This window comes from Aspergillus chevalieri, chromosome 1 (genome assembly GCF_016861735.1).
Source record: "Aspergillus chevalieri M1 DNA, chromosome 1, nearly complete sequence".
Lineage (NCBI taxonomy): Eukaryota > Fungi > Ascomycota > Eurotiomycetes > Eurotiales > Aspergillaceae > Aspergillus > Aspergillus chevalieri.
In genome coordinates this window covers 1,700,450-1,724,892 of record NC_057362.1, presented here as the reverse complement: position 1 = coordinate 1,724,892, position 24,443 = coordinate 1,700,450, and the positions used below count along the sequence as shown (strand labels likewise).

The 24,443-nt window shown below is 49.1% G+C and overlaps 10 protein-coding genes across 10 annotated transcripts; 5 read left to right on the top strand and 5 right to left on the bottom strand.

The window, feature by feature from the left end:
* Nucleotides 1-20: 20 nt before the first annotated feature.
* On the bottom strand, nt 21-1,404 carry ACHE_10622S (phosphatase PAP2 family protein; the record flags this gene model as incomplete). The annotated part of the gene is made up of 2 exons (XM_043281320.1): nt 21-1,251; nt 1,313-1,404. 2 exons carry the CDS (start codon nt 1,402-1,404, stop codon nt 21-23), a joined length of 1,323 nt encoding a protein of 440 aa, XP_043131742.1.
* A 681-nt stretch (nt 1,405-2,085) lies between these two features.
* ACHE_10621S (putative GPI anchored cell wall protein) lies at nt 2,086-3,853 on the bottom strand (the record flags this gene model as incomplete). The annotated part of the gene is made up of 2 exons (XM_043281309.1): nt 2,086-3,569; nt 3,622-3,853. The coding sequence occupies 2 exons, from the start codon at nt 3,851-3,853 to the stop codon at nt 2,086-2,088; spliced, it is 1,716 nt and encodes a 571-aa protein (XP_043131741.1).
* Nucleotides 3,854-7,126: 3,273 nt separating this feature from the next.
* ACHE_10620S (uncharacterized protein) lies at nt 7,127-7,990 on the bottom strand (the record flags this gene model as incomplete). Its single annotated transcript, XM_043281298.1, has 1 exon — nt 7,127-7,990. The coding sequence occupies one exon, from the start codon at nt 7,988-7,990 to the stop codon at nt 7,127-7,129; it is 864 nt and encodes a 287-aa protein (XP_043131740.1).
* A 324-nt stretch (nt 7,991-8,314) lies between these two features.
* Nucleotides 8,315-10,507, top strand: NOG2 (putative GTPase NOG2; the record flags this gene model as incomplete). Its single annotated transcript, XM_043281286.1, has 3 exons — nt 8,315-8,412; nt 8,477-9,230; nt 9,668-10,507. The coding sequence occupies 3 exons, from the start codon at nt 8,315-8,317 to the stop codon at nt 10,505-10,507; spliced, it is 1,692 nt and encodes a 563-aa protein (XP_043131739.1).
* A 592-nt stretch (nt 10,508-11,099) lies between these two features.
* Nucleotides 11,100-13,282, top strand: IKS1 (protein kinase IKS1; the record flags this gene model as incomplete). The annotated part of the gene is made up of 2 exons (XM_043281275.1): nt 11,100-11,155; nt 11,218-13,282. The coding sequence occupies 2 exons, from the start codon at nt 11,100-11,102 to the stop codon at nt 13,280-13,282; spliced, it is 2,121 nt and encodes a 706-aa protein (XP_043131738.1).
* A 311-nt stretch (nt 13,283-13,593) lies between these two features.
* On the bottom strand, nt 13,594-14,112 carry ILV2_1 (acetolactate synthase, mitochondrial; the record flags this gene model as incomplete). The annotated part of the gene is made up of 1 exon (XM_043281264.1): nt 13,594-14,112. The coding sequence occupies one exon, from the start codon at nt 14,110-14,112 to the stop codon at nt 13,594-13,596; it is 519 nt and encodes a 172-aa protein (XP_043131737.1).
* A 2,619-nt stretch (nt 14,113-16,731) lies between these two features.
* ACHE_10616S (MFS transporter) lies at nt 16,732-18,393 on the bottom strand (the record flags this gene model as incomplete). The annotated part of the gene is made up of 1 exon (XM_043281253.1): nt 16,732-18,393. The coding sequence occupies one exon, from the start codon at nt 18,391-18,393 to the stop codon at nt 16,732-16,734; it is 1,662 nt and encodes a 553-aa protein (XP_043131736.1).
* Nucleotides 18,394-19,520: 1,127 nt separating this feature from the next.
* ACHE_10615A (uncharacterized protein) lies at nt 19,521-19,958 on the top strand (the record flags this gene model as incomplete). The annotated part of the gene is made up of 2 exons (XM_043281242.1): nt 19,521-19,610; nt 19,668-19,958. 2 exons carry the CDS (start codon nt 19,521-19,523, stop codon nt 19,956-19,958), a joined length of 381 nt encoding a protein of 126 aa, XP_043131735.1.
* Nucleotides 19,959-20,271: 313 nt separating this feature from the next.
* On the top strand, nt 20,272-21,473 carry ACHE_10614A (uncharacterized protein; the record flags this gene model as incomplete). Its single annotated transcript, XM_043281231.1, has 3 exons — nt 20,272-20,303; nt 20,358-20,962; nt 21,001-21,473. The coding sequence occupies 3 exons, from the start codon at nt 20,272-20,274 to the stop codon at nt 21,471-21,473; spliced, it is 1,110 nt and encodes a 369-aa protein (XP_043131734.1).
* A 2,293-nt stretch (nt 21,474-23,766) lies between these two features.
* ACHE_10613A (uncharacterized protein) lies at nt 23,767-24,339 on the top strand (the record flags this gene model as incomplete). The annotated part of the gene is made up of 3 exons (XM_043281220.1): nt 23,767-23,827; nt 23,891-24,204; nt 24,280-24,339. The coding sequence occupies 3 exons, from the start codon at nt 23,767-23,769 to the stop codon at nt 24,337-24,339; spliced, it is 435 nt and encodes a 144-aa protein (XP_043131733.1).
* Between the last annotated feature and the right edge of the window lie 104 nt (nt 24,340-24,443).

Here is a 24,443-nt window from a genome sequence, read left to right as displayed (position 1 = left end):
TCTTGACCATCTTCACACCATCATGCCCGTCCATGCCCAGAAGTCACAACACCCGGAGGCGAATGCAAGGCGCTAACACCCGGCACCATAGGCGGCTCTGTCGGACGGTGATATGAAGTGTCGACCTCATACTGTGGAAGTGGAGTGGTGCTCAGACCCGGGTTCTGCGTCCGCATGTATCCATGCTGCATCTCGTAACCATCCGCGAGGTCCTCGCTGCTCGACGACCAATCCCCATCATGCTCATGCTGGCGACGTTGGTGGAAGGTATTATGGGTATAAGGATTGACCGGGGTCGGAGTCGAGTATGCGGACGGAGTAGGGTAGCGAGGGGGCTCTTGCGCAGGAGGCACGGTAAGGGACTCGCCCAGTCGCTCTTCAGTCGGGTTTCGAAGAGCGGCGGTGCTCTCGCGATACTCGGAGGGAGGACGATTGGAGTCGTCGAATGGGTTAGCCGGCTCACTGCCCCATGTGCGAATCGGATATGCCCGTCCCTTTTTCCAAGGCTCGCTGAGCGAAGGGAAATACTGGCGGTAGGAAACAGAGGCGCAAACAATGCCCAGAAACGACCCCGTAATCACATCGAACGGATGGTGTCTGGCGTCCATAATCCGCGTGACTGCGACAAGCATCGCACCCAAAATGGGAACCATCACCAACAGTGACTTCCAGGCCTCTCCCCGGTTATCCATGATATGCAACTTCCCAGACAACCACAACGACAAGTAGAACAACCCCGCAAACGACGAACTGCTATGCCCGGATGGCCACGACTTAAACCCATCCTTCAGAATCTCTGGATCGCCCGTGCAGATGGTATAGTTCGACAAACCAAACGGCTGGGGGTCCTGTGTCACGTTCGGCTGGCAGCGATCGATGATATCCGGTCGTGGCTTACCGCAGGCGTTTTTCAGCACTTGGGTGATCACAAACGCGAGACCTTGCGAGAGTAACAGGCCCAGAAAGCCGCAGTTGAACTCCCACAGTCGGTCTTTCAATCGGTATGGTCCGGTCAACTTCTTCTTCCCCGACGCGGGGTTCCTGGGTTTATTGTGGGAGAACAGCCCATCGACGAACAGCGTGTAGATGGCAATGGTAACGAGGGGGATCAGTCCGGATATGCACAGGGCCGCGGGCATCGGAATCGTCTCATGAACGGCATAGGGGTATTTCAGGGAGATGTTTTCGAGGGAGAACGGTTGATGGAAGGGTTCAACGGAATCGAGAATGTAGAAGCCGACGATACAGGCACTGTAGTTTTATCCAGTCAGCTTGTCATAAATTTCTAATTTTGATAGGCAAGAACACTAACACAAGGATCACATAGTCGAGAATATATGAAATGATAATGCGAGGTCGTAACCGCCGCTTGGAAAATGGCAGCTTGGAGGGAAGGTGGTCCATCGTATCTTATCCCCACGGATCGGAGAATAATCACCAGGAACAGGAATGCAGTATATATCTGTGCACTAGAAATGACATTGGCGTACTCCGTACCCCGGAGTAGAAATATATTAAAGATAGCGATGGTCTAGAGATGAGAGAAGAGCGCGAAGCAACAAATAATAAAAGATCCTGAGGAATACTAAGATTTGCCGGGGGTGGCTGAGCCGAGTAACAGTGCCTTAGAGCGGCAGGGTCCAGCTTATTATAGAAGTTTTACGGTTGTTGCTCTACGCACTAGACAAGGCAGCATAATTTATACAAGGCTGGCCTGTCATGGCTCAAAGAATAATACTGCTGCTGCTGCTGGATTGTAGACGGAAGACAAAGAAGTGGATTAAGGAAAGACACTGAGAAAATAACATTATCGATAAACCGGGTACAATACATTCATAGACAGGTATGTCTCTGGAAAGCTATCGTAGGCTTCTGCTGTCTGTTTGTTTTTTTTTTTTCCTTTCTTTCTTTATTTCAATGACATTAAAAAAGCGTATGTCCAAACCCAATCTTTAACCACAATTTGGTATATCCCATAATCAAGAAGGAAAGTCATGGAATTATCATAAGATCATCAATCAATACCCGGGAAAAGTACAATGGAATCGAAACCCATTAGCGTCCACCGTATGATCGGCGATCACTTTAGCAGGTGGTGATGTAGAGACCGATAGGAGAGGGGTTGTAGTCCTCGAAGAAGTCGAGGTAGGTGCTGCCAGCGTTCTTCATCTCATAGCTGACGGCCTCACCAGCGGGGCAAGAGAAGGTGGAGATGACGTAGGAGTTGCCGGGAGCGACAGCGGTGACACCGTAGTCCTCCTTGACGCTGGGCATGTTGCTGTAGCTGGTGTCGGTAGTCACAGCCGACTCGAGAGAAGCGAAGTCAATCTTGCCGTCACCGCTGAAAGTGAAGGCAGAGGTCTCGAGATCCTCCTGCTTGGGGAAGAGGAAGACAAGGCTGCAGGTCTTGTCGGCGTAGGACTGGGGGACGTCGAAGTTGTACAGGGTGGTCTTCGACGACGAAATGGTGCCGTTGTAAGAAGTGCCAGGGGCGGTGTCGGGAGACGAAGAGTCGACAGGGATGATCAGGTGAGGAGCGGTGTACTCGCCGTTGAGGTTAGTAGGGCAGCTGCCAGAGGCACTTCCGGAAGGCTGAGATCCAGTAGAGGTTCCCGAGGGCTGAGAGCTGGAGGCAGTACCAGAGGGCTGGGCAGACTCGGAAGGCTGAGAACCGCCGGGAACAACGGGGGTAGTACCAGCGGGGCCAGAGGGCTGAGCGGACTCAGAAGGCTGAGAACCACCAGGGACAACGGGAGTAGTACCAGCGGGGCCAGAGGGCTGAGAACCACCAGGAACACCAGGAGTGCCAGAAGGCTGAGATCCACCAGGGACAACGGGAGTAGTACCAGCGGGGCCAGAGGGCTGAGAACCACCAGGAACACCAGGAGTGCCAGAAGGCTGAGATCCACCAGGGACAACGGGAGTAGTACCAGCGGGGCCAGAGGGCTGGGAACCGCCAGGAACACCAGGAGTGCCAGAAGGCTGAGATCCACCAGGGACACCAGGGGTACCGGGAACGGTCTGAGATTGAGGACCAGAGGGAGTCTCAACGGGAACAACGGGAGTAGACTGAGAGCTGCACTCGTAGGAAGTCACAGTGGTCCAGACAGTGGTCTTAGGCTTGGAAGAGCCAGGAGCCGGGGAGACGGGAACAACGACCTGGGAGCTGCTGGGAGAAGCAGAGGCAGACTCGCTAGGGGCAGGAGCCGAGCCACTGCCGACAGGGGCCTCGCTGCTAGGCGAAGCGGCAGGAGACGAAACAGCAGGAGTCGAGACAGACACAACCGGGACCGAGCTGGTAGGCCTGGGAGCAGGCGAAGAGGGAGCAGCCGAAGAGCTGGCGCCAGAGCCAGAGCCGGATCCCGAGCAAGAGTCAGCAGCGAGAGTGACGTCCTTGCACTGGCTGACAGCGTCGCTCTCCTCAGTGTAAACGTTCAGACCATTGTTCTGACCAGTCTCACAGGCGACGAACTTGGTGCTGCCCTGGTATTCGAGCTGGCCCTGCGAGTTGATGGAGAAGCCGGGAGTGGGGGTGGCACCCTCGTCACACTGGAACTGAGTGGTTGGGGCTGGATAAGTTAGCTTTTGAGTCCATGTGCGGGCGTAAAACGGAATACTCACGAGTCAAGATGCAGCCTCGGCCGTTACCATCAGTGATGGCGCCGTTGGAGTCGATGCAGTACTGAGCAGGGCTCAGGCTGTCATCACCAATACGGTTCTGACCGTCAGAAAGCTGGCCAAGGGTGCCAGAAGCACCGCCAGAAGCGTTCAAGCTGAAGCAGCAGCTGCTGCTCCTGCCAACGAGGGCATTGGCACCAGCAGCGAAAGCCGCGACGGTAACGAAGTTCTTCATTATCGGTAAGCGAATGAAATCAACACGTCCAGAGAGCGAATGAATGATGAACGAGGGAAATCAGTGTTGATTTGTTGTATTTGAAGATGTGTATGAAGACAAAGAGTAGAAGGTGAACAAGAGGAGAGTGCGAGTATATTTATAATGCCGCGTGGATACAATGATGGACGTCATTCTGGGGCTACCGGCTATGGATACAAGCATAAAAAAAAAAAAATAGAAACCACCGACAACATAACAGACACACTCTCCAGGCACTTTCATGTTGGGTAAAGTCGACCATGGGAAGGAACAGTGGGTCAACCCCCCCCAGTCCACTCTCTTTTTTTCTTCATTCTCTCTGTCCACCGTGCATCTGGACTTTTGAACTTTGTGCTTGAACAAGTCAGAAGGCCTGTCAAATCCTCTTCCGGGTCTGGAAGCCGTCGGAGATGCGCCGTTACTGGAAGAGGTAAAGAATTTATGAGGACGACGTCATATCAAACGATCCACCCCGGTGCTCTATATAGTAACAACTGGGTTCATCGTGGAGTCAGTTCCACCACTGCAGGGTCGAGACAATTGCAATTGGCTAGGGATCGACTGGGAAAAGCAATAAATAATGCAGTTGTGGGCCGGAGAAAAGCGAACACAACAAGACATTGGCCTCGTAAGTGTGGATTTTGGCAGGCTGATGGATCGTAATCAAGCGATCATTGGATACCCAGAAAGCGAGCCCTGTGGCAAGGTCATCTTCCATGGAACCAACACTCATTGTACAGGCATTGTTCGTCCGTCGGTCTTTGAGAATAGAAAGCTGCCCAAGGAACTCGCGCTATCCATAGTTTCCAAGGTACTCCGTACTCCGTGGAGTCGGCTAGACGGATGCCGTATGTGCGTATGTCTTATTTTCTTGCAACGGACACCGGCACGAAGACATTCGGTATTCTTACTCGTACGCCGTGGACGTAGCGAGACGGGGCAGTCGGTAGAGATCGGTAAAAGGATTACACATGCAGGGTGGTGGCCTACTTTGTACAGTAACTATTTTGAAAGTTCTTATTTAGTATCACCCGGTCAATTGACTGTGACTCAAAAAAATAATAATAATAAAAAGGTACCTCGTCATTACACCATCAGTCCGTTCACCCTCAATCATGATGAGCTCAGTTAAACAAGCCTTGGACAAGGAGCCAAATCCCTTCCAATCCGTAGTTAGGACCACACGATCTCTCCGCATCGACGATTTCCTATCCGCGGAGGATGCATGGTGCCGTATATCCAGCCACTAGGCAGTCAGAATCCAAACAACAACTGAGACGTTTTTCATCGTCATCATCATGAGTGCCAGGAATAATATTGAGGCTGTGTGTGCCAAGAAGGAATAACAAAAAGGGCAATTCGGTGGCAAAGGATTCGGACCACAGAGAATGAAGAGTCGAAGAGAGACAAATGAGAAGAGGCAGTGAACGTTCGACGTGGATCACTGACGCAGGTCATATGGGTTGCATAACTAGCATAAATCTTAGTCATTGACTCTGCATACAGCCACGTCACAAAACACACAGAATCCCAATGCACAAGTACCTCGCGTTCAGTGCAGCAAAACGCCTCGTACCCCTGCATTGCTTCTTTTTTTTTTTTTTCTTCCCGTGTTTGCATAGAGTTGAGGGCTTTTCTCGACCGCATAAGACTACGGAGCACGGAGTATCGATTCGTACCGTCGTACGTACTCATGGTTCTCTGTTTATGATCGATCCAATCTCGATCGAGTCTTTTTTTCGCTTTCCTTGGGTAGTCCTCGTGGTCGGTCCGATTCCAAGGACTGGAACACAGACACACCCAAACTCCGGCTCGCGTGTCCGGGACAGGAACCAGGCAATGATATTGGACATTGTTCTCTTAATAATTCCTGCTAACCAAGAATAATCCTCAGTCAGCTATGATAACCCACACCCTCTGTTTCGAACCAAAAAGCTATCCAGGCACGAGGTGAACAGATATAGAAAATGCAGGCACAGCCTTTCCACCCGAGTATATTCCGGTGTCAGTTGAATGCTGGTTCAACCGGCTTCTTGGAATTCTGTGCTCCGCATCAGGAACCAGAGTTTGTGCAAGTCATGATGGCATGTTATACAGACGGTGAAGTATAGGATGAGGGGCGTAATTCTATGAATACGGAGCCCATTTTTGGATGTTGTGTTGATGAATCCTCTTATGCAGATACGTTCTAAGATGGGAGACGGTCCGGTACTCGTACAGAGTAACAATACATTCGGAATTTGTAGAGTTGAGGCTGGCAGTCACAGATACTCAGTCAAGCCTCTGTATGGGTGAATTATGTGAGAACCCTACTTGTAGTCATGGAAGTCAGTTGATAGGCACACCCATGTGTCAATCAAATACTAGTATGCACTTTTGAAACATCCTAATCGCGCTGGCATCTACCTAAAACCTACTTTAAACCAACTTTCTATTAAATACACCTTATCAATTCGCGTAATTGGACAAGCACTGCATAAAGAGAAATGATACTCCTAACATACTTTGTCCAATGCTCACAGAACAGCCTCGAACGGCCCCGAAGACCAACCAACCATCTCCAACTAAACATTCGATAACTCGGCTACGAGTTGCCATTGTCAACAGCTTATTCCTTTGGCAAGTTCACTGCACCACGCATCATATGATGCCCATTGAAGATCAGGCGACTTTTGACCTGGCTCAGAACTATGCCGTTTTCGTGACTTGAAGATCTTCAAAAATATTCAGAACATACGTGTACTCCGGAGTAATGTGCGCACGGATATATATATTCTCCAGCCAACAGCCTGTCGATTATCGGTGAAAGCTGCAAGGCCCAATGTGTCTATTCTGCATATTCCTACAGTATACGGAGCACTCGGGGCTTGTTTTTGCCACTGGATATACAATGTAGCGCGTGAAATCACCGTACATGAGATGAATCAGGTACCCAAGAGTCATGCCCGATGGGACGGGGCGTGATCGGGGAATTGGTTGAAATGTCCGCTGTATGCATGTCTCGTTCGCTGTCAATAGATGTAGACTACAGTGTACTTGTACTGGTCACAAAGTTATCGCGAAATCAGCAGTACGAAGAAGACGTCGGGTTTGTTGCACGTAGTCTACTAGCGTCGGCGTATCCAAGTCCAACTCATACCGTTGTTGAAGTTCCACAGCGGAGCGCATTGTTTCCATGAATTCGTCAGTAAAGTCACAGGGAATATCGAATTGTAGTTGCTATAATACATAATACATTGTCCACAACTTTCTTCACAGTTTTCCTCCAGTAAGCTCCTCGCCAAGCTTCTTGACGCGGTCCTGAATGGTATCCCACCGGGCAACCTCGTTCCTTCGGGAATCGTTGACAATCGACTGCACGGAGGTTGGTGCTCCCTTGTTCCAAATGTTCTCTCCCTGGAAGGTGTCGTTGGTGAACTCCGGGTTGTACCCGTCGGGGAACACCCGCTCAATCTCTGCAGCCAGTTGCTCTTCCGTCGTGATGAAGTTCCGTGCGTTCATGTACAGCGTCTGAAGCGCTTCCTCTCGTTCCATTTTCTTCTGCGTGTTCACAGCCTCCGTCCGTGCTCGAGACTCCGCAAGACGTATCTCCCGATCCGGGTCCGGCAGCACAGCTGTCCGGGTAGGCTGCATACCCTGCACTACAGATGGACGAGTCAAACTCTCGTCCAGTCGTTCCGGCTGTTGGAAGATTTCTTCTCGTCGTCTCTGCTTCTCCAGACTGCGCTCCATCATGCTCCAGTCGGTCCGCCTCTTACGCTGGTGTAGTTCTTTGAGACCTTGGCGGAGGTTCCTCCTTCTCATGTCGGCCATGCGCCGCTTCGATTCGATGTACTCCGCATGGGGATCGTTCGGGTCGATTGGGGTCTGGTTGGTGGGGAGGGGGGTCGCATCCTTAATGTAAGCCTTGGATGGTTTGTCCGTTCGCCGAGTGGGGAAGAGTTCTCGAGGCACCGGTAGCGTACCCTTCACACGGCGTTTCGAAGGCAATTCAGGCTGGATAGTCCGCGGGACGTCGATGAAATTGGGAGACTCAGGGCCGACTCGCAATGAAGTGGACGAGGCAAAGCCACGGACTTGCACACCGGCAGTCCGGCAGTTGCGGAGGAAAGACATGGTATACCAGATGAAGCTGAGCGTAGACACAATAAATAAAAAGACAATTCAACAATCAATGACGCCGCCCTCGCAATAGGGACGATGAGAATGCGGGCTCTTGTTGTCCACCGTCGGAAAAGCTCGAAGCGATTTTCTTGATGGTCCGTGCATCACCGCCCGCGCGGCAGAAAAAAAATTTAGTTTTCCCTAAAACCTCACGGCTGAAGTTTTTCTCCTTCTCTCTCTTTCGCTTTTCGCCAATTCCTTCTGGCCATTTGCCTTTCAACATTTTTTTGATAGACAGTGTTTTCTTGTCGCTGACAAGAGTATAACACAGTCACCATGGGTACAGGAAAGAAAGAGGCCACTCGTAAAGAGCGGCAGGGGAAGAATGGAGATGGTATGGGAAATGTCAGGACCAAGGGTGAAAACTTCTACAGGTATGTTAAACCTTCCTCAGATGTGCGATATAAGAAGCTCTGACTGACTCGCTGCGCCATACAGAGATGCGAAGAAGTTGAGGACATTGAACATGTTCAAGGATGGAAAGGCGAAGCATGACAAGTACGGAAATGTCACCCAGGCCGCTTCGTATCAATCGAAAGATGCCCCCACGGCGCGGATCGAGCCCAACCGTAAATGGTTTGGGAACACCAGAGTCATCTCGCAGGAGGCTTTGTCCTCTTTCCGTGAAGCAGTTGCGGAGCGCGCTTCCGATCCCTACCAAGTTCTGCTGAAAACCAACAAACTTCCCATGAGTCTGATCCGGGATAACGGAAATGTCAATGGGCTGAAGCAGCATGAGGCCAAGATGGCCATCGAGAGTGCGCCTTTCAATGACACTTTTGGTCCCAAGGCTCAGCGGAAGCGTGTTAAGTTGGGTGTGTCGACTCTCGAAGACCTTGCTGGTGAGACTGCAAAGGTGCAGGATGCCTACCTCGAGAAGCAAGATCAAGGGACGCACGCAGATGGTAGTGCTGCTGTTGCTGGTGATGTCCCGGTGGCTGAAGACGACGGAACTGCGAGCACAGCACCAACCGCTCGGGAATCTGTTTTCTCAAAGGGACAAAGCAAGCGTATCTGGAACGAACTTTACAAGGTCATCGATTCCTCGGATGTTGTCCTCCATGTTCTCGATGCCCGTGACCCAGAAGGCACGCGGTGCAGAAGTATCGAGAAGTACATTCGCGAGGAAGCTCCCCATAAGCATCTGATATTTGTGCTTAACAAGTGTGACCTCGTGCCCACAGGTGTTGCTGTAAGTATTGCTACATGTCTATGCTTTTTTGTTGCTTCTACGTTCTCGCGTTATGCCTTTCTCCTCCATTGGCTCGTTGAGCCATGCCATTGCTAAGTCAGGACTTCTTCCAGCGACAATTATTTGTCGCGCTTTCGCACAATGGAGGCTTGTCTGTTACAGCTTTGGCAGATCGACACTGGTCCGCGCCGAATCTCTTTCTGAGGCTAGGCTGATTGGCTTTCGTTTTGAAAGCTGGTTGTTAAGGACCAGGTAGTGCTTTGTTTTTGAGTTGAGATCTGCTTCTGCCTTTCTTTGGCGGTTTACCGTAGCAGATCTCTTAGTAACATCTCACACATTCTTATCGTTCTTCTTTGTGTTTTATATTCTTTCTCATATTGCTTTGATCATATTTCTTGACATTTGCTGGTGGCTCAGTTGCTAACTTGATGCACCAGGCGGCTTGGGTACGACATCTCTCAAAGGATTATCCTACGCTTGCGTTTCATGCATCGATCAACAACTCCTTCGGTAAAGGATCTTTGATCCAACTTCTCCGTCAATTCTCGTCTTTGCACTCCGACCGCAAGCAGGTTTCTGTAGGGTTTATTGGATATCCGAACAGTGGAAAGTCTTCCATTATCAACACTTTGCGGAAGAAGAAGGTGTGCACGGTTGCTCCTATTCCTGGTGAAACCAAGGTTTGGCAGTATATCACCTTGATGAGAAGGATTTACCTCATTGATTGCCCTGGTGTGGTCCCCCCCAACCAGAATGACACCGAAGAAGACATTTTGCTTCGTGGTGTCGTTCGTGTGGAAAATGTCGAGAACCCTGAACAGTACATTCCGGCCGTTCTCAAAAAGGTCCAGCCCAAGCATCTCGAGCGTACTTACGGTGTGAAGAACGTTGATGATCCGATCGAATTCCTGAGTGTGCTTGCGCGCAAGGGCGGCAGACTTCTCAAGGGAGGCGAACCTGACCTTGACGGTGTTGCCAAGATGGTCATTAACGACTTCCTCCGTGGAAAGATCCCTTGGTTCACTCCACCGCCACATGGATCTGGCGAAGAAAACGACGGTATTGATGGTCGTCAAGGCAAGCTCGGAGAGATGGGTCGGAAGCGAAAGCTTGATGAATCTGGTTCTGAGCCTGCCGATGCCCCTGAGAAGCCCTCCAAGGAGTCCAAGTCTGCAGAAAATGAGGACGATTTTGAAGGTTTCAGTGATGACGACTCCAATGACTCCATTGCAAACCTCGAAATCAGTGACGAAGAGAGCGGCGAGGAGAATGACTGAGGTGTTCCACTACTTCTCTTCTCGACTTTCGGAAACTATCTCGCCCGTCTCGTACGGCCGACTCCGTCCCTGTGATAGGGTTGCTCACGCCGCTCGTCAGAGCGTATTCGTCCACCGAATTAGCTTCGTTTTACAATTCATAGCGGAATTGGAAGCTACTTCAACACTAGCGCCGAAACGAATTCATTCGGCCACCGGAGTACCAATTTCATGAATTGGCCGGACCCTGGTCGACCATAGACCGACACTTTGCCCACGGCAGAGTCTGAACAACAATGACTCAGTGTGTGCAAGTAATTGAACATTCATATTAGATACCCACAATCAGAATATTAAAGAAGATTCTTTGACTTGTATGAGTTGTATTTCGCATCTTCGCCACATTCCATGCCTGTAGTCTGGTCCCCATTGGCGACGTATCATTGGCCGTAGGTCACGTGGGACGCATCCCAGCCTCCTCACGGCTTCCCCTCGACAGCCTCTCAAGATGTGCTCGAAAACGCCTTGTCGATAGTTGTTTGTGCACAAGTTGATCTATATTATTTGTCTGTGCAGCGCAATGTCTTTGAGAGATGCGCATACCTAGCCGATAATGGCGGAAGACGGCATGTCTATCGTTCCTTACGGGTCCAATCTTGACGTTGTGCTGTATGTCACTACCAACAAATGGACTTGTCTTCATCCGATCTCTAATAATTGCTTCTCAACAGTCGTCACAACGATTCCGTCGTATGTCTCGACCGCGATTCTCAGGAGCTGGTTCTCCGAAACACAGCCCACAGTAATGGCGGCCTGGAGCTAACCGACCCCGACTGTCCCTACTGTCACCGACCCCTGCGAGAAGACCAGCCGGGCCAGGGTAATCATCGTGCAAGCTCCGGTGGCCAGCCCGAATTCGTCAATCCGGATTACTTCCGTATGCTCCATAACAGTTTACCCAATTCCGTCAATTCCTCCGGTTCCTCCCCACCCCGTCGACGTCTCTACCAGCCGGCGCTTCCAGGCGTACCGACCGATCCGAATTACTCAGGAAGGGCAGCGCAGTCGCAGGGGATCTCGTCGGGAGCATTTACGCAAGGTTATTTTAAGAAGTTCTTCGTTGAAGAGTCCATACTGGGAAGGGGAGGGAAGGGTGTGGTGTTATTGGTGAAACATGTGCTGGATGGTGTGTCGCTGGGATACTATGCGTGCAAACGGGTTCCCGTCGGGGATGACCACGAATGGCTTGAGAAGGTGCTGGGTGAGGTACAGCTATTGCAGCATCTGTCGCATCAGAACCTCGTGTCGTATCGGCATGTTTGGCTTGAAGATGCTAAGATGAGTACGTTTGGGCCCAGTGTACCGTGTGCTTTCATCTTGCAACAATACTGCGATGGCGGAGACCTGCATAACTATATCTGCGGCTCTCTGCAGACCTCGTCCTCCACCGCTCAGCAATTGAAGGAGCAGCTGAGGAGGAAAAGCAAGGGCGAAGCTGATGGCGCGGGACTGGCGGGGCCTCGAAAGCTACAATTTGATGAGATTTATTCCTTCTTTAAAGATATCACATCCGGAATCCGCTTTCTTCATGTGAACGGCTACATTCATCGTGACCTGAAACCAAATAATTGCCTGCTCACTCAGACGACCGACGGATTACGGGTTCTGGTGAGTGATTTCGGCGAGGTGCAATCCCAGGACGCAATACGCAGGTCGACCGGGACGACAGGAACCATTTCGTATTGTGCACCTGAGGTTTTGCGACGCGAGTATCCGGATGGGCCGTTTGGGAACTTTACGTTCAAATCCGACATCTTCTCCCTGGGCATGATCCTTTACTTTTTATGCTTTGCGGAGTTACCCTATACAAACGCGGATATCATCAACGAGGAGCTGGAAGACCTCGACCAGCTTCGCGAGGAGATCAGCGGATGGACTGGGTTCGGCAGCGCTCAAAGAATGAGACCTGATCTACCGGACCGACTTTATACCTTCCTCGAGCGTCTGCTATCTGTGGATCCCAACCGACGGCCTAGTGCAGATGAGGTTCTGAACGGTATCCAAGCCGGCGACAACTTTCGTTACAGAAGAAATAGTCCAGCAGGTCCGGACACTAATTCGAATTCTCGAATCCGACCTGTCGACAATTCGGACGACATGCCATTTTCGCGCTCACCTCGCTCCCATAAGAAATCTCTCTCTCGGAGCAATCCAATCACACTGCGTCCAAGCACATCTTATGACCCTCATGATTTTGATTCTAGCCCGGCGCCTATGGCTGAGAATATAAGGCCTGAAAGGAGGATCGAACTCAGTCCTGAACGAAACTTGATTGTTCGCCCAAGATACCAAAGTACTACACCATCCGGATCCCCAACCCGGAGAACACATGATTCACAGCACCGAGAACCACCAGCAACGGTGGAACCAGTCACGAGCATGGAGCCAGTCCCTCAAACACCACAACTTCTCCCTCCACCCCCTAACCGGTCTGTCCTCGCTCCGCTTGTCGAGCGTCTCGGCTTCCGGGTTGACTGGCAGCTCCCATTGCCGTTTCTTCAATTGTCTTTCTTTATCTTGAAGGTGGTATCGGCCTTTCAACCTTGCATGCCTCTCGCCGTTAACCCTTGGGTTTTCTACCCGCTTCTCATCCTTGCTGCCGTGGGTCTACGGACGCGAAGCATGTTGCTTCAGATAATTATCCTTGGTGTCCACCTTCTCGTTGTTGGTCTTAGTACGCGGACGAGGATTTTGTGTGTTTGGCATCATCCGGGAGAGGGGATCTTTGGTGCTTGAACTATCCATCTCATTTTTCTCTTCTTCTCTCTGTACAGTGGGGTCGTTTTTCATGACATATGCAGCTGTAAAAAGCATGGGAAGGTTGTATTTTATGCGCACATTGTTTCTCCAGAGCTATGATTATCGGCGTTTTATGGACTGTTTTGCATTCATCTTATGTGCTACGAGTATATGGGAAATGATGTACTATACATCTATCAGTTCAATATCATCAAATCTAACAATTTAGTAAAAATTGTGTATCTATACAGAGATATCTTGGAAATGCCCAGCGAAGTGTCTCTGTGATTACCAGGGGCAATCCCAAATCAACCATGGAGGCCACATGTTCGTTGCCGCATTAATTCTCTCCTCTGCCTGTCCTTCTCCACACCCCACGCGATGAACTCATGCAGCCCACACCCGGCCGGGACCATTGGAAGCACGGGAACCTTCTTCTCAGTAGTAACCTTCAACAAGGCAGGACCGCCTGTATTAATAAGCCATTCCAGGGAGTCAACAACCCCCTTTGGCTCACTAACCCGGCGGTGGTGCACACGCATCGCTTTTGCCAATTCCATGAAGTCCGGGTTCCGTTGATGAGTGTACGCATGTTGGTCCTCATAAAATGAATTCTGCCATTGTGTAGTCATCCCCTGCTCCTCGTTATTCAAAACGATAACCTTCACACCGATATTGAACTGCGCGGCTGTGGACAGCTCGGTCAAGGCAATTGCGAAAGATGCGTCACCGTCGATATCGATAGCAAGCGCCTCTGGTCGATTCGGTCTTAGGGCTTGATAAAAAAAGGACTGATGGATAAGATCAAGCAGTGGAGTGCTGAGCATTAAGGCGGACAGATTACAGTTGAACAGGTGACACTCGGGTGCCTTACTATGTAGTGATTATGCGAGGCTGATGTGCTAGTCTCAGCTTATGGAGAATCATGCAAAGCTGCTGGCCACTGCTTTTTCATGTTTTAATGTTTCATCGTATCACATGGTTCGTACTACTCCGTAGTAAATCTTCAGTTATTCTAATTTTCTCAAAGACTATAGTTCACGCTACTAGTCCGCCTTGAGGGGCAAGCGAATTTCATTGAAGTGCCTAGAGTCCTTGATGATGCGGGCTCTGCTTATCTAAAACTGTTTCAGTCTCCCAACTGCGTCAGGCTCGGGTACAATGAACAATACAATGGTAACATGGGAGTGGCTGAATTTACTACCTCAAACAGAAAGGTGTTTAGGCCTCGTTTCTTAGTCGACGTTCAGCTTCGTATTAAGGCTTCGTATTAACGCAGAAACATGGGGACCTGTCATGCGTACAATTGCTTGCATGAGGCCTGAATCCGGTAGAGGTCTAGCCCGCTGCTCTGGGATGTTTATTCGACAACGCCTCTTTACAGCAACTAGCCCTCAAGGAAAGGGTGACCTTCATATATCCACTCATAAATCGGGTGTTATGCGCCCTCTTCAAGCAATTGAGAAATCAGAAAACGGCAGCATGTATCAATGTTAACTGGAATGTAATTTACGGAGGCATAGATCATGAACATATATTTCCCTCACGGATAAGTGCCGGACAACGCCCGTATTATGTAGATAACAGTTAGTAGCTGCGCTTTAATTCGATAGTAATATATGCTTTTTAATACTGGAAAGGGTATGTGCACTATCTCAATCCGCTTTCGCTGCTCGGGGTTGTTTATTGATTAAACATGTTTCTCGCCATGAATGCTTTTGCCAATACACAACAACCACTCTCGTCGCTATGGGAGGGGGTGATTGTGACCATGATTTCCGGTGTGTCTTCCCCTCGTAGCTGGGATCATCACCGAGTTCCAATGAGTGAAGTGACATTGTCCACGTCAGCAAATGGACCAGTCGAGGCTGGACCCTGCTGCTGATATATGTGTGCTTTTATTTGCATTCCCCTCCTTTGCCAGGGCTACTGCATATGCTTGTACAAATACAGCCGAGGAGCCTGAGAACCAGGTAGAGATTGAGTTCAGAAGGGTCTAAGTTCGGAGTGGCTTAGAATGCGTTGTGTCTATGATGCCGGGGAAGTCTCCGTGACAGTTGCATTTATGGTTAATTGCTCTTAGATTCATGTACGACGTAATGAGATTGGAAGGGAAAGCCGTACACTGCAACAATAAAAGCGCCATAGACATGCATCTTCGCGGCAATGTCCGGTAGAAAGTTGGCGCCTGGGTGATTTATTAGCGAGGCGTGGCCGGCCGAAACGGAGAAGGGGATTTATTCGTCCTTCCGCATCTGATGCGAATCTCCCTATGTCTTGATCAGGTCTGCTTTTCGGTTTGGATCGTCCATAGGGAATCTCTTTGACGATGCTACGAAGGGTTAATTGTTTTCACCCAAGGATTAAAAATTTCACATACGAAACCTGACGAATAACTAGGAGGGTGCGCAGGCACAAATGGTAAAGCTACAAGGTCAGAATACAATGACTGATAATTGAGCAGCTTCGGTTTACTCTTTTTAGAGACAGATAGTAGTGGTAAATTTCTGTCAACATCGCCCACTCGCTAGCGCTGAATCCAGTAATATTTTCCAGATTAGCATGTATTCCCAGTAGAAGGGGGCGTGGTTGTCGTTCGTCCGGATGGGTATGTGGGATGATGTATTGTAAAGCTAGTGGAGGGCAGAAGGGTCGCAGAGGCGCTTGATCATTATTTCTCTGGATTTGTGTCTAGCATTCCCATCAATGAGCCGATTCGGAGTATATTGTAGATCGCAATTGGATTCGGTTAGACTTAGTCCGTCATGTCCTCAAGGTGTATTCTTTTGGAGCGAATTTCAAATTGCTGTTATCCTTCCACAATACATGATCCGGTCCTATACGCATGAATATCACTCAGACAGCGCAGGTTAGATAGACCGAGCACTGGTATGAAATGGAATAATCATCGATTGATGTAGCCAATCTTTTAGTTGTTGCAATTTAGGCACTATTCAAAGTGAATAGAGGAAGGATTCTAATTGAGAAAGCTATTGACCATAAGGTCAAGACGTCCGGACATATACGGAAGTCAACAGGATGATACTTTGTCAACGATGGCCCCTATGACTCCAGCATCCTTGGCTGTACCCTTCAGGAATTAACCATGGCCATCGAATAGAGAGTGTTGGTTTGTTTATATATTACAATTAGTTACATTTTCAAGTTCCGCAACACTGACATCCTCGAGATTTCCGATTTGTTCATACTACGATTATGCAGGATTATATGAAAAACTGCTTTGGTGGCCCTTCCAAGCGCAATGAGAGAAAAAAAAAAAAAGAAAGCTCACGTAGATGGAGAGCATTGTAAGCTAGATCAAAGTCAGCTTTCGTACCGGAACCTACAGATGCACGGCGACTGTGTTACTCACCGTAATGTACAGAGGCGATTGTAGCATTCAGCAAGGCGGTATCAGGAGTGTCCTACTTCAGGTTCCTGCCCGATCAATCGCGACCAAGCTTGGCCCGGAGCTTCCCTCCAAAGGCATAGAAAACATATGGAATAAGAACCATTGCAACGCCAATAAAGGCAAGCAGCCAAGAAGCCCATTGCAGTCCCAATCTGTGATACATCTGAGTGGTGAACAGAGGGAACGCAGCACCACCTCCCGATCGCAAGAAGACTTTAGCTGCCAACGCCGACGCTGTGTATTTATGGTATGCATCAATGATATAGTTGTTGACGGCATAGTAGCACAGAACCATTCCGAAGCCGAATGCGATCCCAGAAGACGAGGGTCCCACCCAGATGATATGCTTGAAGGAAGTGGCCCCAAGGAGAAAAAAGGCGATCGGGATGAAGGGAGCCCCAAGAAGTGCAGCAATGAGTCGGTCCTCGGGTGTAGGAGCCCGGGTATTGCAGATATTTTTGAACTGCTTCTCGATCAACGGAGTGATTAGCAAGGCAAAGCCAGCGCCGATCAAGATTGGGATAAACATTAGACCGATTTGACCATCGTTGTAGTTGTACAGATCCCCGAATATGACTGGATAAGCAAAGAAGAAGGCGTATAACATGGAGTAAATGAGCACGATGTACATGCACATGAGGTCCAGGACCGGCTCTGTCATGATCATAGTGATGGGCCGGATCAAACTCGTCTGAGCAATCTCACGCAGTGTAAGTGGATACTTTTCCTGCTCAGTGACAATGTTGGGGTTTCCTGTCTCCTTTCGAAGCTTTGCAGCTCGTCGCTTGAGGATCACTGGGGTGTAGGTCTCAGGGATTGAGCCCATGAGGATCAACATAGCACCGGAGAAAGCCATGTTCACCCAGAAGAAAAGATCAAGACGCTGGGAGCCGACGTTGATCCAACCAGTAACTATAGGCCCGAGCACAGGGCCACAGTAGGGAGCTGCTGCAAAATAGGCAATGGCCATACCACGATCCTCAATGTTCCAGATATCAGCGATAGTACCGCCCGCCAGCGAAAGGCCTGAGCTAGAGAAGACACCGCACAGAAAGCGCGAGACCAATAGACCACCAATATTGGGCGACAGAGCACAGGGTATATTGAAGATGGTGTAAAGGCCCAACGAAATTATATAGACCCACTGTCGACCGATAATTTCTGACAGGGGTGACCAGAGTAGTGGCCCGACTGCAAAACCGAAAACCATGATAGAGCAAGTGAGAATAGCCACCTCGAGGGAAACATTGTATTTCTCTTCAATCAGGCCCAGACCACCAGTGACAATGGACGAACCGAAGGCGACACAGACCACGACAGTCGATGCAACCATAGTGATGTACCACCGGAACAACCGAGACCAATTATGCGGATGGTCGGGGTCATCTATCTTGAAGGTCACAAACTCAGTTGACTCGGTAGGAGCTCCTTCCTCCAGCTCACGTTGACTTGGACGTCGTCTTCGCGAAGTTCGGGTTTGGATTTGCTCCAATGTTTGTTCGGGAATGAGACCAGTCTCGGTCTTGAGAACATATTCTTCGGGGAACACGGGGTCTGTTTGGCGTCCATAGTCCGGATTGCTGTCCACAATTGTTTTGGAGCTTCCGGGGGGTGATTCTTGTGTCTCTTTCCCAGAATCCTGGTTGCGTGGTACCTCAGGGTTGTCCAGAGGCTTCTCGGATATTGATTCGCGCATCTTGAGCCCTAAGTGATTTGCGGTAAAGAATCAGGTACAGCTTTGGGGGATAGGCAGTCAAGGTGAAAGGAGATGAGGTAAAAAGAGATCAACAAGCAAAGAAAAAGGAGCCAGTCCTTCCCCTTCTTCTTCTATCTTCTTATACTATGCCTGGCGTCACATACTGATTGCCGACAATATTCCGAGGATGACCGAGAAAATTCCAATCGTCATGACATCGTCATGACATCGTCATGACATCGTCAAAGCAGCCGTAATTCTTGACTGCTCACATTATGTGACGCAAATAGTGGGCCATATGAAAAATCGATGTATTTTATAGTCTTTGTAGCTTTGATACATGGTATAAGTTTCTTGGTTCATGGGGGTAGTTTCTCAGCAGTCTGGTCTCCTGCATAATCAATGATATCAAGGAGTTGCCCTTACGGAGAGAATACTTTACAAGTTTCGGGCCGATAACAACTTTCGAGCATTCGGGAAAGCCGATTCCGAGACAGTTACATATCCTTTTGCAAAACAAATTAAATATCTCGATATTGCACGCTCCTTGTCGGGTCCGAGCTACCCCGACAGTAGAACTAAACGGTAATCTAATATTCTACTCATGCCATTAGGGAATGACGACCCTGCCGGCATTCGTAAGCCCAAAAACACCATTTCGACTTTTCCCAAATGGTAGCCAATAGTTAACGGCACCTGGACTTCAGATGTTGTTAGAGGTCAGGACCCTTGGAATGCAGATCGAGAGAAGGCAGTGTCAGATACGTCTAGCTCACGAGGCTAGATAATGACGTGGCCGGCCTAATTTGGTTTTGATCAGGATTGACAAAACAAGCCTTAATGGATCAGGGCAGAGTAAACGGAGCTAAACCCAATCGGGTATATAGCAACGTCAAGACATCGTGCTTGGTGTCAAAAATAGCCTCATTACTGACCTATTGTGAGATACGAATATGCTTGCTGGGCTATAACAGACTGTCGGTTGAGATCCTTCGAAAACTTGGCGATACAATTGACTCTATCGGGAAAAGTGAACAACAGCATGGCTTGATGGGCTGAACGTTGGCCCATCGGCCATCGAGCATAGACAGAGGTATAAATATGTTAGTCGATTCGATACCGGTTTCATGTCTGCATCAGTTCGCTCATCAAAGATGCTTCTCACAAGCCTTATGCTCCTCGCTGGAGCGCCATTTGCCCTTGCCGAATGCAAATGTGTACGTCACCAAAGACTTGAATATTCAACCTGCTCTGATCCTGATTCAAATAAACAGAACCCAATCGACGACTGCTGGCCATCACCCTCAAAGTGGAACGCCCTCAATACTTCCGTTGATGGTCAGCTCATTTACAACCAGCCTATCGCGAAACCCTGCTATCCCGGTTCAGGCTACGACACCCAGCTCTATCAGGACATAAGCGAACAATGGACAGAGTCTCCATTTCAAGAGCTTTCACTAATCGGATACACGTATTCTACTGTTAATACCTGTTCTCCGATCAATGCCCATTATGTGAACTGGGTAATGCGCCGGTTTACACCATCAGCGCGACAAAGCGGATGATGTCGCGGCTGGGATAAGATTCGCCAGGGAGAATAACGTCCGGCTAGTGATCAAGAATACCGGCCATGATATTGTGGGGAGGTAGGTGTTGATTGTCATCCTCGAAATACATGGATAAGTTGCTAACGAGGCCTGGCAGATCACAAAGATATGGCAGTTTGATGATCTGGATTAAGTATATACGGGGATGGACTTGATTACCAAGGAAGGTACACTCCGTCTGATGGTTCTTGCCGGTCTAATTGGACTGGAAGTGCAATCGCTGTTGGCGGTGGATATATCTGGGAGGAAGTATATGCCTTCGCAGCCAAGCATGGACGTATTGTCGTTGGTGGTGATGATAAGGTACGCCCGCAAGCTATTCGAAAGTCTATGGCAGCAAAACTGATACTATTCCAGACTGTCGGGTCCATTGGAGGCCACCTGCAAGGCGGCGTCCACGGCGCAGCAAGCCACACCTTCGGCCTGGCAACAGACCAAGTCCTTGAATACAAAGTTGTGCTTGCGTCGGGTGAAGTCGTTACAGCTAATGCATGTCAATACGGAGACATCTTTACTGCTCTCCGTGGAGGCGGTGGGGGCACCTTCGGCTTTGTGGTATCGGCTACGATCAAAGCATACCATACACATCCGGTCCTTTCACACTCTCCAAGTTGTTCCACTGAATGGCAGCTTAACTCAGCTGCTGAATACAACCGTGGGAATTATATCGAGATATCCCATCATTTTGGATGAAGGGCCCGCAGGCTACGCAAGTGTATTGCGCGCGGACGGACAAGTGCTATACGAGCATACTTTCATAAAGATGATCGAAAGCAATTCCTCCGCTACCATCGAACGCGCCAAGAACATCATGAACCAGCAGGTAGTGAACAATCTGGTTCGACTCAACACGACCACATTTGATGTCAAATCAAACTTCCAGTACTTCTCGTTTAAAGAGTACTTCCTGGGCAGTGGGAGTCACCAAGCAGAAGCCGCAAGCACACCTATCATGGCATCGCGTTTCTTCGATAAAAAATCACTCCTATTCCAACAAAAGAATCTATCGAGACGCTTCAGACCCTCTTTTCTCTGGAAGGTCCTGGAGTACACGCCACGGCATCCTTCCTTGAGCTGTGTCTCGTCGGCGGTGGCCAAGTCCTACAACCCGCGCCGCATACCTCCGTTCACCCAGCGTGGCGCAGAATCTATCTCCTCGCGGAGCAAGTCGACTTCTGGCCTGAGAATGCGGATTCCCAGGGAATTCAGCAAGTCAAAGATGAGGCCACTCTCAAGAAGCTGAAGGTGATGAAGGCGTTGACTCCTGGCATGGGAACCTATCTGAATGAAGCTGATGGATATGATCCGGGGCGGAAAGAGGATTGGTACGGAAGCAGGTATGACTGGCTCAAGTCAGTTAAGCAGAATTATGACCCGGAAGAAGTGTTTTGGTGCTGGCGATGCGTCGGAAGTGAGGACTGGGAAGAGGTGAAGGGTGGAACGATATATGGGCCCCTTTGCAAGAAGAACTAATCTTGTTGGCATTGGTTGATCTTGGGTTCTTGCCATTTGGGCCACTAGGTCGGGCCATACCGGGCCAACATTTGCCCCTCCAGATGAGATTTGATGGTTGGTCAATCTATGTACCTACATTGACATATTCGGAGAGCATAGAGGAAGAGTTCTGATTGAGAAAGTCATTGCTCAAAGAAGACTGTATAAGGACAGTGTGAAACCCACTAACGGAGTGAATCTTGAAATAATTACAGTTATATAAAGAAATGAATCCTGCATAACTAAATCATGAATGTCCTGTGTGATTTTCATCACATAATTCTCAAACCCTTTGTCTCTCACTGGCTGAGCGTCGCCCGATGGATCAGTTTTCTATGAATATCACTGCCATGTTTGTGCCTGCATACAATACTGCACTTGGTTGCCTTGTTTGAATGAAAACCTGCTAGTTATTATGTTTTATTATTGGCACAGTGGCATCCGCCACCTCCGCTTTGACTTCATCCTTGACTCCTTTCATCAGAGTTCTGGATGCACAGGCAACTCAGCCTTCCCTGACCTGCAGGTGAGGAAGAACTGGTTGGTGTAGAAGAACAGGTTTAACTGCTGATATGTCAAGCTCATGACTAACATTCGTTATGTTTTAGGAAACAGTCGGCAGGAATAAAAGAGGTGCTCCTGATTGCAGTTAATACCTATCGCCCACTCCATTTATCTGAAATGGTGACACTTGCCGCACTACTAAAGTTTGCAGTCCCTTGGAAGGTCATCCAGCTTTGTGGCCTGCTTTCCCTTAGAGAGGAAGATACAGTCATCTACTTTGTTCACCAGTCAGCAAAAGACTATCTTATTCAGCATGCAAAGCCAGAAATTATATCTCAGTTGTTCGATTCTACATACGCGCAATAGACCAAAGCTCAATTACATTAGTGTTGAGGACAATGATTCTGTTCAGAGACCACACTTGCAGAAGTGGTGATCACGGTTCCAGTCCATCGTCCTTAATCCCACGTCTAACATCGAGTGGCGTGAATATTCAAGGATTTAAGGCTCCCAATAATTACAGGGCTGGCGCGTTTAGCCTCGTTTATTGTCCCGGACACAATCTGTGTCGGTTATGGAATGTGATCTTGCTAACGGTCTTTTGTGGACTGCACGAGAATACCCAATAGCATTGTCGAGTATAAAAAGTGCTCCATCATGGTCTTGGGCAAGCACCGTCAGTCCTGCGCATATGTGTCATCGGCAGATCAACAATACATTGGCCGTTGTGATTTACGCATATTCTTTCGACAAGTGTCTCTAGGGCATGATGGAATGGAAGTTACTAGAGGTTCAGGGAAAGTTACACGAGTGCTTCGTTTCCCGACAGGCAGAACCACAACATAGGCTAAGAAAACCAAAGGAGCAGATAGACGATGGATTTATTTCTCCTTATAGATTCTGGCCATTTGGTTTGGAAGAGGACATGGGTAATGAACCAAATATCTGTCAACAGGCCGCATCCTGCCCAGACTGTTACGGTCGTCCCCGTCGCGTCAACTCCTGCTTCGGCACCACTACCGTCCTGGCGGACGACCGTCTCGGTGGACGCCTCGGTCTGGGCTCAGGTCTGGGTGTAGGTGGTGGCCTCGGGCTTGGTCGAGCTCGTCGGAGGATTGCTCGTCGGCGACTTGGCTTGTAATGAATGTTATTTTGCCATTGAGAGGGTTGATTTGCAATGCGAATGGCCGTGGGATTATAGAGAAAAATACGATAGTATCTTTTTTGTGATTGGTCAGTGTTTGTGCGGAATGATCTCTTTCTTGTTCGTCCTTGATGTATTTGCTAGTTTAGTAGTTTGTTTCCGGTTCTATGTATGCTCATGGATTTATTTGTTTACATTATCCGGCTCATGATCCTAGAGGCCAACTATCGTGACATCACTGCATAGTTATACGAGGCTCAGCCCACGCGAGACGCTAGTGCCGTGTTTCGACCCCTCCCCTCCCCGGGAACACGATTACTTGGCAAAATTACTACACAAGATAGTTTTCCATACCTCAGTGAATTGATTCGTGCATTTAGTTGCCGGATGGACGGAGATCGCAAGCGTCACTGCTAGGAATGTCTCCGACGAAGCTTAGTCTGTGACTTTACGCGCCCCGCATGTAAACACTGCATTGCGTCCGGGGTTGCCTGTCCTGGGTACAAAGAGACCCAACCTCTACGACTCAAGTGGCTCCAGCCTGGAAAGGTCAAATCTCGAAAGGCAAGGTGCACAAGCAAGCATGGTGGAACGACTATAACGACGACTGAGAGCACAAGTGCCATGAGACCCCTTCCCGAATTGAAAACGATCGCTCATGCATTCTTCCAAGCCTCAGAATACTGTAAGTAAAGAGTTCAAATAGCCTTTTTCATGGTTATTCAAACATGCCAATGCTTTATCACAGTCAATGCCCGCATATTCCCCAGTGTACTTCCTATCCTGGAGCTTGGTTCAAATAGTGCCATCTACCAGATCTCGCCCAAGCTATTGCAGAATGGACTGGCTCGTCCCGATTACGTACGACTTGGCCTAGTCTGCGCGTCCCTCAGTCACAGGATGAACCAGAGAAGAGATGACATCCACTTAAATTCGCTGGCTATGACCTTCTTCCACTACCGTGGTCTTATCATTCGCTCTTTGAACGATGATATTGGCGTGGACCATAAGCGGATGAGCAATCTTGCTGTGGCTGGGATCTTGACACTTATCATTGTTGATGTAAGTTCATCATTCTCAAAGAGAAGAAGATGGAAGCAAGAAATTATGCAATTGTACTAAAGGATGCTGTGACAGAGTCCTGGCAAGGAGCATCGTCATTCTGGCGGTACCACCTTCAAGGAGCCCGGAAAATAATCGTTCGACGTGGTGGAATGCGTTCATTTGCCGAATCAACCGGCGCAATACCTTTACTTCTTCTTTTTACACGGTATGACATTATGAAGTGACCCACGAAGGAG